The 12,760-nt window shown below is 40.9% G+C and overlaps 1 protein-coding gene across 8 annotated transcripts in view; it reads left to right on the plus strand.

Moving 5' to 3' along the window:
* The window catches only part of MLPH (melanophilin), a 122,864-nt gene that overhangs the window by 55,280 nt on the left and 54,824 nt on the right, over window positions 1-12,760 (plus strand). For 5 of the 8 annotated variants that reach the window (XM_077448243.1, XM_077448249.1, XM_077448245.1 and 2 more), the window contains 5 exons: window positions 1,456-1,494; window positions 3,820-3,908; window positions 5,659-5,784; window positions 5,954-6,155; window positions 9,365-9,591. In XM_077448243.1, the coding sequence (XP_077304369.1) occupies window positions 1,456-1,494; window positions 3,820-3,908; window positions 5,659-5,784; window positions 5,954-6,155; window positions 9,365-9,591 (683 nt within the window). The remainder of the gene's footprint in view (window positions 1-1,455; window positions 1,495-3,819; window positions 3,909-5,658; window positions 5,785-5,953; window positions 6,156-9,364; window positions 9,592-12,760) is intronic. The other 3 variants (XM_077448244.1, XM_077448250.1, XM_077448246.1) reach the window with 2 other exon arrangements.

Here is a 12,760-nt window from a genome sequence, read left to right on the forward strand (position 1 = left end):
GGATATTCTGACGGAAACAGTCCGATGGAGACCACACACAGTCGGATTATCCGACAATACGGTCCGATCAGACACATTCCGTCGGAATCTCCGACCGTGTGTACAAGGGCATAAGGTTTGACCTCATATTATATGGTTTTAGTAAATCTGAAGACAAAAATCTACAGAAAATCTAATAGTTTGTATGGGGCCTAAGGCAGCTTTCTGTATGGCAGGCAAGAACCAATTCATTGTTATTTCTCAACTCCTTAGAAGAATTCCTGAGGAAGGCGCTCACACCTGTGAATTAACATAACATACTGTAGCTCTTTGAAAAACAAAGCCACTGACTTACAGAATCCTAGTGAATGATGGGGAAATGTGATTAAGGAACCTCAGATTAAAGATTAGTCAAAATATGTATGCTGTAAATAAGTTATCAGTACTGGAATGTGGTTTACGATACCCTGCATGAAGGAAAAAGTATTTTCCAGACACAGGAGTTGCACATCTTCTCAAGAAATTGCATCATTCTTACTCTCAGCTAATGCCTTGGCTAAAAAGGTGAATACAGTTTTCTCAACCACCAGTGCTAGATAGGTTTTAGGGTCCTAAGACTCATAAAACCATATCACATTTTTGTCCATCCAGATTAAAACAAGAGATTTTCAGGAATGCCCAATCCAACAGTTGTACAAAATTTTCTTTGAGGGGAATGGAAGAGATGAAGGGAAGGGGAAACCTTATTTTTATTTGTAAGCCCCGAATGCAATGTAAATGTAAGAGCCCATCTTGTTTAAATTTCCAGTATGCTCAATCTGTCCACTTGTTACATATCCCTATAAGGATAAGTGACCATTTAAACAAAGTGTCCTTATCCTTTATTCCCCACTATTTGCTTGTCCACCCATGCTAGATGCAAAATTAGCTTCCTATAGCGCTGTCTCATACTACAGGACACAACTGAGTTTAAAGCAGTATATTGATTTCAGGCACGTAAGAACCTCAGAGTAGCATAATATATGTACGGATCTTGGAAAAACCCAAAAGCCGCCTTGACTGGATTCATGTAGTAGGACAGAGTGTGTACCCGGGGGGGGGGGGGGGGGGGTGTCAATCGAGATGGCTTCCTACAAGTTACAACACGATTTACGTTTGTTTCTATTTAAAATCTAGAGATCTGGTGAGTATATCTTGATCTATTGCTCTGGTGCTGGTTTCAATATAATCAGAAGTGCTCATGGTCCCTCTTGGGATAATAATATATGCTGCACATGTATCAACTTGTTTGTACTGTATAAATACTTATAAGCCTTTGCATTTTATTATGTATTGTAATGTATTTTCCGGTTTACGAAAAAAACTGTATTAAACAGTTTTAGCACTGTCTTTTGCTACTGAACTAATTAATATATTTTTTCTTATCATTCTTGACATTTCAACTACGTAAGTCTATATATAAATATATCTTTATAGGTCTTCAGGACAGAGTTTACAGCCTACCTGACATTAACAGTGAGTAGTCCTTTACAGACACCAGAATATCTGTCTAGTGATCACACAGGAAGACGTCCTGATACATTTTAGCTTGTCCACCAAAAAAATAAACAGCAATAAGTATATATGATGTCTGTGGAATATATTTACTCCAGTGACGAGTACCTACCACTTCAAAGAACATTGCCATTAACATCAAGGACCAGAAGTGTTCACTCTTATGAACTCCATGGGCAAAAACATAGAGAGCAGTGCCTTTACTAGACGATAGAGCTTGTGGAAGTATAGCCACCCTGTCCTAAACAGGGGCTACTATTCAAATTTAGTTCTCCTGGGTGGTAAACAACCTAACTGATTTATAGTTTACTTGTTCATTTGGAAAGTCCCTTAAATTCAGAGGAGCTGGGGTTTCTCCCTTATGCCAGTAGCTGTCTTTGGTACTTCTGGTATTAGTATGAGAAACTATAGTAAAATGATTTATGAATATTCATACTTCCCCTAGCCAACCAGTAGGAGGTTTATGTCCAGAGAGTATAAATATTTGGGGAGTGAAGTGGAGCAGCTGAGTGATTAGGCCTGAAGATGAGCAGAAGAAGATTGCCTGTCCTGTGTATCCTGGTTATTCTGACTCCGAATGCTGTGAAGCAATTTATCCCTTGTGAGAACTCTATGTCGGGCCTGTATAAGATATAATCACAGAGAAAATCCTCATCAGATAGCTTGAACTCACCAAATACCGATTACATCCACAAAGATGTTTTTATTCTGAAAATCAGGTTACAGCAGATGACTGGATACAAACAGAGGAATAGGTTGTAGTATTTATGTGGTCAAACGATGATATTGTCTGTAGCTTACAATGCAGAATACATGTGCCCTGCTACATGTGGCTTGTTGCTGCATCCATGACACAGGAAGTACAAACACAGGAAGAAGGGTGGAGCATTACATATAAAGGAAGAGTGTCATAACATAAGGGAAAATAAACATGAGAAAACAAGTGCATTACCACAAAAAGTTAACTAGAAGGTAGCATGTGAACTAAATATAAAATGTCCATAGAAAATGGTTAGGAAAACAGTCTATATCAATTCTATGCCTGTTGGGGCAGCACAATGGTGCTTGAGGCTCTGTGGTCTGGGAGCATGGCTGAGGACAGGAGAGGAAGAGGTGATGTCTGGGATGTACCCAAGCTCACTCTGCAACATGAGGTCCTGGGTGAAGAACTTGTGGAGAGCCTGGGAAAGCATCAAGATGGGATCATTAAGCCTTCTGCTGCTACAAGGAAAGATTTGGTTATCTAATGGAAATAGCTGCTATTAAGAAAATATAAATTGATGGGACCATCTTAAAGGCACTTTTTTTGTACTGGTGTCTCTTCTTTTTGTGCTTTTGAGTCTGCAGGCCAGTAATGGGTATTCTGAACTCTCTTCTCCTCTCTCCCAGGAGTTTTGAGTGAGAGTCAATAAACTCCTTTTTGTTTGTGCCTTAAAGTGACCAATGCCCACCTGTCTTTATGTCCCACTATGCTTAAAGTAGAACTGTAAGCATAACATTTTTTTTTATTGTGGGTAGAGCAAGGGAACGTTATAACACCTTCCAGCTTTTTTTGGGAGAGATTTCCCTTCACTTTCTGTCTCTTAGACAAACAGGAGGAATAAGAGGAAATCCCTGCAAATTAAGGGAATTCCTTGGGGACCCCCAGGTCACCAGAACTGTCCCCATTGGCAGATTTCCCTTCTATTACCTTCCTGGGGAAAACCCAATCTCCACTCTATCCAAAACTAAAAAAATGCTTTGCCTTTAGTTAGACTTTAAGTAATCTACCCCTGGGGTAAATGTCAGCCCACCCTGTCTCTGGGGGTACCATCCTGCCTACAGGGGTCAGTGGGGGGGGTGCTACAGAAATTTGGGGTATAAATAAGGAGAACCAAATGAGAGACCCAAGAGGGGATGTAATGCATAGATTAAAGTTAAAGTGTTACTGGCAGCAGTATGTACACTTTAAAGTAAGCTGCCACATTCTGCCTGTCTCGGGCTTCATCCAAATACTTTGACTCCGGTGCTTGTAAACATAACCCTGCATGGGTCCTCCCTCGCCAAGCATTTCAGCCAACAAATGGGCTTATCTGCTGTAGTGCAAGGAGGTGGTACATATAGCTATAAGAGCCACCAGTAATACTGCTAATGTTACAGTAACGTTACTGATAGCTCTCACTTATGCAACAAAGGTTGCAATGCTAGTGTGAAAGATAGATTATGGCACAGGGCAAAGGAACATGTCAATTGAAAGTTTTGTTAGCACCTTTACTGCTGACATTTTGCTGTTCTGCTCCATGTTAGGAGAATACCTGCGTCAGGCAAGGGCTGGAATGTTTGCCGATGATGATGAGGACATGGTGGACAATGCAGAAGCTCAGCGCTACAGTATGGTAATTACACAACCAGAGCATTAATTTATATTGGCTTGTGTCTGCATCTGCTCACAATATTGACTGATGATTTATCCATGATCAAGCACTGATTTGCAATTCATATAAAATGAATATTATTATTGGAATTACAAAAAAGATGCATTGGTAACTCTACTGTATTGGCCTTTTAGCTCACATGGAATGTACCTTGAGCTATGGAGAAGCATTAAGACCATACTAGCCACACCGCCATTCCATCAATCATTGAAGTGGGGTATATTTAAATTTTAGGACCATTGATAAAATTCCAGATATCTGTAGAGGCCACTGAGTTTACATTTTTAAGTGAAAGGTTTCAATTTAAAACAAAATGTATTGGATTGTCTTGCCATTGTAAGCATTGGCTTTGGTTGCACTTTTTTTAATGACAATCATTTATATCTCTGGTATATAAAAGCCACCAAAACAAGAAATAAAAACAGAAATGGCAGAAGGAGACCCTGACCTTAACTAGTATGTAGTGAGCTATGATGAACTGCCATTTTGAAAATAGAAGAAACATATATTTATAGACAACTTACAACAGCTATCAGTCTTCAGAGCAGAGAACACTAAGGCCTTGTTCACACTTCAAATTTAGATGTGACCTGAGTCGCACAGAACCGTATGACAATGGATATCACATTTCCAATGATGCCCATTTACATCAATGCAGTACAGCATGGTGCAATTTTGGAAAAGGGTCCTATACCACTTTGGTGAGATTTCAGCATGGTTTTGGCCCCATAGACTATATTGCAAAAAAGCATCCACGTGTGGTTTGGTTTTATGTGTTTGTGATGTATTCTTGATGCAATTTCAATGCTTTTTAACTCCATTTGCTCTCCTCCTCCCTGACACATCCCTCCACAAACAAATCTAACAAGGATAACCATATGCACTCATATGTGTAATTGAAGAACTTTTCCCCATGTGCATAGAGGTCATTATATATGACCTAGAACTGTCCTCTCTCTTCCCTATTTTCAATTACTGGGTGGATCCAGTACCTACACCTCCTCCTCTTTTTCAATAAAGACTGCAGAAGTAGCTGTAATGAGAGGACATAAGTGCTTAATCACCACACAATATAAACAAACAAGTAAGTAAAAAATAAGGGGACGCCTTTAATTTATGTCACAGCAGATATGCTTATCATTGGCCAAAACCAAAAAAGCAGAGCCATGAAAATTACGTCAAAATCATGCCAAAATCATGTCAAAATTGGATCAAATCACAGCCGCAGTAGTGTGAACCTAGCCTAAAAGTGAAAAATATTGTATAGGCTTCCCCCTTTTCATTCCAAAGTATTCTTGGCTAAAAGTATGCTTAACTCCTTTGCGCTGGCTGTACGCAAATATGTGGCCTCTCAGCCTCCTTAGAGCAGAGGAGCCGCATATTTACAATAATTTCTGCCTATATGCTTGTGCTGAGAGCACACATGCTGCACGCTCCCAGCACTGTTACAGTCAACTAACCGAAAGCTCCCTCTTGGGAATTGTAATTGGGAGTTTTCAGACTACGTGATCGCCATGACAGCCAGTCACGCCAGTCACATGATCTTAAGCCATGTCCTGCCTCCCAGCACCATAAACCTCTTAAAGGGCCGGGAGGAGTCAGTGCCAAGATATTAAAGAAGTGCACCTCTGCATCTTTTTTTACAAACTTTCCAAATTGTTTTCTCACATCCTCCAATTACTTCACTTTCTAACGCTTTTATCTCCTTAAGATGCGCAAGACCAAGCGCCTACTCTCTGTCCATCCGTATGACTTTGAAAATGACTCTGAGTATTCAGCCCAGTCTCGCAGACAGTCAATGCAGCTATCTCCTTCTCTAGATCAAGATGTCTTCCAGGTATTTTTGTGCTTTGGGTCTGTCACTGATTAACTTCTTAATTTCTCACTATGATTGTTATGGTGGTCAGTAGACTTTATTCTCTTGGTTGAATATATAAAGTACATACACAGTAATCAGAGTCTTGGTTGTTGGAAGTCACTATATTTATCTATTCTGTATTATACAGTCATTTTCTGAGTTCACCAGCTCTGGTAAAGACGTGGCTCGGAAAGAGTCTCTCATTGCAGAGGCAGAACTGGCTTCTGTATTCCACCAGCTACTTCAGGATCAGGGACAAGCTACGGCTAATCCAGAGCAAGAGTTTAGTACTGAAGTCCGTCTGACAGTCAACTCCCGACGCCGTAGTCTTGACAACATTCGGAGGTCCAGTAAGTCACAAAACTCTGCAATCCTAGACATCAGATAAAATATTTGTGAAACTGTTCTGCTAGAATTATTTAGTAATGTGAAAAATAGACGAAAAAGGGCTGTAATATATATTTTAGTGCTAATTTTACATTTCCACCTGGCATTAATTTTTATTTAAAAGACCTAGATGACCATTGCAGATTTTAGAGCCAGTAACGATAATAATATACTTTATTGTCATTGTATACACACAACAAAATTGATCAGGATACTCTTTATAACAATAATAAAATATTTCTCAACACAACCACACATACATACTTCTAGCACATGCCCACATATCTGCTTAAATATAACAAAATATAAAATGTTTTTTTTTAAACTTAAATTCCACATAAAGTTCCTAAAACTGGTGGGGTTATGGACAATAAGGCCCTGGGGGGGGGGGGGGGATATATACTTTAAGTGATTAGTGTGCGTTTTGAGTGTCCTATAACTTTTCGCTGATGGCAACGGAACAAACCTGGATGGGTTGGTTTACTACTAATAGCTTTTGCCCGCTTTTTTTATTGCCTGACATATGCTGTGTCCAAATTCGGTAGCTCTGTACCTATGATCCGCTGTGCTGTTTTCACCACATGAGACAACCACTTCTTATCCTCTGACCTGCAGCTGGTGTACCACACTACAGCACAGTGGAGAAGAATACTCTCAATGGTACAATGATAGAAATTGACCAGAAGTCTTAAAGTGTTACTAAACCCAGAACATGGAAATTTAATTATTTTAGTAAATACAAACTGCTAAATACCTTTTCTCATCAGCAGTATATAGCAGTCATAAGGCTTCTATCTAGTGTCTGGTTAAAGCTTGTAGGAGGAGTTTTCATTCTACTCTGACTGCCCTATGAGACTGCAGGACCCCTGACCCTCTGTCTGGACAGTGCTGATTAGCCATGTGCTGATCACATGCACCCTCCCAAGAAAAAAAAATAACTCTCTAGCAATACACACCAAACTGAGCACGTGCAGAGTGACTCTAAGGGCTCTGTCTTATCAGGAGATGGATTGGGGACTGTGTAAAAAGGGGAAGATCAGAGAAGTTAGGATCAAACAGCCTTTTTTATACAATGCGAAGGTTTAAACCCTTAGATTCCACAGTGATTATAACAAGCATGCTTTACTGCATATACAGACTGATTCTACCGTTGTGGGTTTAATAACACTTACACTACTTTCCCACTGGGGCGGGGGACGTTAGTGGTAAAGCACTGCTAATTTTAACGGTTTACGCTATTTGTCGCCTACTAGCAGACACTTTTAACTCTCGCTAGCGACTGAATTAGGGTTAATAGTGCTGCTTCTGAAGTGCTTTGCAGGCGCTTCGGCAGCGGTGGCCATTGATTTCAATAGCTGGGGCAGTGGCGGAGTGGTGTATACACCGCTCCCCCACTGCCCGAAAGATGGTGCTTGCAGGACTTTTTCTAATGTCCTGCAAGTGCCCCACCCCAGTGTGAAAGCACTCGGGCTTTCACACTGGGGCTACAGGGGAGGTGTTTTTCAGGCGCTTTAAAGGTGCTATTTTTACCACTTTAGTGCCTGAAAAATGCCTCCAGTGTGAAAGTAGTTTTAAAGGACACTCTAGCCTGCTTCAATCTCCGAAGGAAAAACAGAAAATATTTTGATACCACTATTATTTCTTTAGTTTTTGCAGTATTAAGTATTAAATCATTTTCTGTACACCACTCAATGAAATGTTGAATGTCCTGCCTATAAGCTGTCTTATTATTATCTCGTATGAGTATAACTAAAGTGGTGTCATCAGCAAACTTCACTATAGTGTTAGACGCATGTATGGGAATACAATTATACATAATCAATGTAAACAGGGCCGGACTCAGAACACATCCCGGTGGTATCCCTGTATCCAAAATAATAGTATTAGGCACCTGATCTCCTATTCTCACGATTTGTGGCCTGTTTGTTAGGAAATCCATGATCCATGAGCACAGCAATGGATATAGGCCCAAAGTATTTAACTTTTTCCATTAATTTTTCAGGAACTACTCTCTTAAATGCTAGTTAAAATCAATGAATAACATCCTAACATACGTGTTTGAGTGCTCACAATATGTCAAGGCAGTATGCAACGCAATAGAAATTGCATCATCTGTGGATCTGTTTACACAATAGGAAAACTGATACTTATCCAGATCAACAGGAATGCTTGCATTAAGATGTAGTAATACAAGCCTCTCTAAACATTTAATAATGATAATAGTTAGGGCAACTGGACGATAATCATTTAGACTTGGTTCACATATATGCAAATTGGATGCATTTTTAACCACATCGATTCGCATAACATGTGAATCAGGCTGGCTTTCAAAGGAGCTGGTTCACACATGTCCAGGGCAGCCACCGTCCATTTCTAAAAAAAGGGTCCTGTGCAATCTTGGGTCCGCTTTAGGTGCGAATTCAAGCCACCGTCCATTTCTAAAAAAAGGGTCCTGTGCAATCTTGGGTCCGCTTTAGGTGCGAATTCAAGTGAACCGGTGAACAAAACCGCACCGGACTCCAGACTGCAAACCACAGCCGCACATTGAGCTGACTTACATGGGCATTTAATGCATGCATAGTGAATGCAAATGTCATCAGGTCATCGGACATCATTGTTGAGGGAATATTTACATTAGTGACCCATTGCTTTCTGTAATCAGTCTGCAATGTGTCACAATAGTAATGATCTATTGCTGCAGACTCAATGGCAGTCTTTACTTGTGGTGTCTTTACACCTCTGAAGTAAACAGAAGCTTTTATGGGGTAAAAAAATATGACATTTGTTTATGATATATAATGCACACAGTAATTAAATTGCCTTCTACTTAAGTTTTACATCTATTTTAGGAAAAAAAGTTTTCTATAGTCTAGTTTTATGGTAAACCCTTCATATTTTCTGGTAATTATCTGCTGCGAGACAAACCGTGCCAACCATAGCCATAGCCATGACCATAGCAGATGGGTGTAACAGCTAATACCCACCCGGAATGTTTTGTTCGATGTTTATGTGGATATATATTCTCTTATTTGTGGGCAAAAGCTGTAAAACATCTCTCTACATCCCTTATCCCTTGAAAGATAGATCCCTTATCAACAGATATTTTCTTGTATAACTACTATAAATAATGCATTATTTTCAACCTCTTCCCCTTCCCACCCTATTTTTCCAGACCTTCCTTCTTTAACAGAATCCCAAGTAAATTGTCCCTTCCCTGATCCCCAACTAACTCGCACCCGCTATCTCCCTAAAGGCAGCCCTTCCCTTGTACCCAAGGGATCACAGTACTCTGGGGATATGGACACTTCAGATGAAGAGAGGGGCGCTGCTCCCAAAGTTCCCCCAAGACGCAGGAGTCGAGCATCTTCTCAAGAAAATGTGCATCATTCAGGCACTCAGGTAATGTTTTGACTTAAGAGCTAAATTAATCTCAACCTTTAGATAATATGCAATGTTCTTAATCCTGGTACACACAGGAAGTTTTTTTTTTTCATTCAACCCAGCGGGCCCATGTGTACCTAGCTTAAAAGTTGTAACACCAGTCTACACTGTGGCTGTTCCAGACAGAAATAATGCCAAACTTATGCCACGTACACGCGGTCAGATTTTCCAAAGGAAAATGTTCAATGGGAGCTTTTTGTCGGAAATACTCACTGTGCGTAGGCTCCATCGGTCATTTTCCATCGGAATTTCTGACACGCAAAATTTGAGATCTCGATCTCAAATTTTCCAACAACAAAATCCGTTGTTGGAAATTCCAATCGTGTGTACACAATTCCGACGCACAAAGTTCTACACATGCTTGGAAACAAGCAGAAGAGCCGCACTGGCTATTGAACTTTTTAATTTTCTCGGTTCATCGCACGTCACTGCGTTCTTGACGTTCGGAATTCCCAACAACATTGTGTGATCGTGTGTATGCAAGACAAGTTTGAGGCAATATCCATCGGAAAAAAATCCCATGGATTTTGTTGTCGGAATGTCTGATCATGTGTACGCGGCATTACGGTATGTTAAGAAGTTACAAACAATCGCATATTAATTAAAGGCTAACACATGCATACAAATGTTTAATGGAGATAGCACTGTCTCATTTTGGCAGGTGAAGGGAGAGTTTGTCGTTTAGAAGCCATATTTCCATCTTTGAGCCATAAATAAACTTGGGGATGCCAAAACAAGTTTTTGAACTATTGAGCTTGCAACCAGTGACTTTACTGGGCTTTTGTTGCAAGCATTTCTTTGTAAAATGTACAGGTAGCTATATCTAGTATGCCAATGTAACTGGCATTGGTGGTGTGAAAATCGAGTTACAAATTCGATTTCACCTTTTTTAAGCTTGGAGTTGGCAGAAGTTGAAAGGCGATTGCACGTTGGCTGCTTTGGTTCACAGTCAAAATTAATGCACCTGAAATTATGTTTGAAAAACTTTTTTTTGTACATGGGCTCTTAATTAATGTTAGCTTGACCATGAAACCAAGCCTAGTCACTGTCCCCATCCTTTTCAATATGACATTGTCATAGAGCAGCCTGAAGTGTGCTGAGCATGATGTGTTTTCCATGGATGTAATTAGACTCTTTTCAGCGCTTGCTCATTACTTAGAACCACGGCTAAGATTTACTTTTGATGTAAATGATTTCCTTTTTTTCACATCCCTCTTAAGCCCCTCTAGTTCTTTGTATGGTTTTGTTAATTATTTTTATGTGCCTTGTTCTTAGAATAAGCACCTCTCAGGAGAAAAATCACATTAATGGCTGATTGTCATTATAAGAGTTCAACGATATGCACTCAGACAGGAAATATCCAAATAACTTTAACCCTTCCATTTCATCATATCTACAAGCAAATGTAATAATGAAAGATATCCAGATACTGACACTGAGGTTATCTACTTAAGCCAGCCATAGATGGTTTGAATTTCGGGTGGTTCGGCAGGAACTGGGTGAGATTCAAACCATGTATGGGCAGGCTGAATGTACCCAAGTTGATCAATCGATTCACTTGGGTACAACCAGTCTGTCAGATTTTACATATGAGTGTTACTGTATAATAATAATAAATATATCACTGCATTCTCCTGCTGGGGACTGCTTTCCCCCTGCAGGAAGAACACAATGGCACTGTGGGCGGGATTCCCCCATCAACACAGAAGAAAATCAGTCCATTTATGGTCGGTCTTAGAAGAGTAAAGAGCATTAAAAGATTTGCTGCCACCATGGACTACCATCCTTATAGCATGGTAGCCATAGATAGGTTGCAGGACAAAAAAAAAAAAACTCAATTGCTCCCGCAGAGCCCTTGTGTTCCCACAGAGGGACAGGGGAAGCCACCCCTGCTGGGAGACAGTGACTATTGCTAGTGACTATAACAGCCACTGGTAATAATCACATGTAAAATCCGACAGGCTGCTTGTCAGTCTCTTGCCACAGGCAGAGTGATACCAAATGCACTCTGCCAGGGACAGCAACAGCAAGCGATACCTGAGTGGAAGACTGTTATTAAAGGTCAGTTTATTACTAAAATTGAAGTATATATGCGCATATCTGCGCAGTGGTTACTGGGCTGCTTTCAAACTGACCCGCAGGTGCAATGCACCTTAAAGTTACCTGCACTGAGGCATAGAATTCTGTTATTACCTGCGGGTTTGGTGTGCTTTCAGAAAGTGCACCACACCTGCAGGATATAATAGAAGTCTAGGGCAAAGTGTAGCTAACCCACAGGAAAGACACAGGTGCACTGTGCTGCATTAGTGTGAAAGGCACCTTTCACACAATCGGTCCGACTCAATCGGACCCTCCATTCACCTCTTTGAAACGGCAGATGTAAACAGATTTGTGTCCTTTTACACCTGCCTACCTCCAATCTGATTCGCTAAAAAAATTAAAAATAACAGAAGAGGATCAATCCCCTTCCCTCAGAGCGTATCGGAGGTCCCATAGTGTAGAGTGGGCTGTGTCTTTGTCTGCTCTGCACGGACCTGTCATCCGCCTGCTCTGCTCATTGTGGCCCGCGACCGGTTACCAAGTCGCTTAAGTGGCCCTCGCTCTTCAAAAGGTTGGGCACCCCTGCTCTACATGGTCTCTTAAAAATATTACAACGGGGCCCCTCTGCAATGCAGTGGACCAAATGCTTGTTATGTTTAGGGGGAGACAAGCAGGCTGAATTACATGCCTTACCCCCACTCTGGCAGGCTATGGTGATGGCCTCCAGCATTTCAGGCTGTGAGTGGTCCTTTAGTATAATCACTTACAATGCAGGGCTATTAAACCTGAATTGTCCATGGAGGAGGCAGCAAAGTTATCACACCCTAAGGCACTTTAGAAAAGAGGTTTTGTGTGGTCATTTACACTGTTGGGAGGACCCAGATGGATCGAAGAACAGGGTAGGAATTACACCTTATTTTGCTACCCCTGATGAACAAACCCTTCCAGTGTGGGGGGTCTTTAACCAATGCAGCTTGAACAAAGCCCCACCCTAGCCTGCCGACTGAACAGTGAAGGAGTAGCAGCACATCATTGACAGCAAGACAGGAGAGCCCCTTGTGAGTCACTGTGCTGACTTACTCTCTCC

The sequence above is a fragment of the Lithobates pipiens genome, unplaced genomic scaffold, assembly GCF_037356315.1.
Source record: "Lithobates pipiens isolate NorthernLeopardFrog02 unplaced genomic scaffold, aLitPip1_a1.2 Scaffold_22, whole genome shotgun sequence".
Taxonomy (NCBI): Eukaryota; Metazoa; Chordata; class Amphibia; order Anura; family Ranidae; genus Lithobates; species Lithobates pipiens.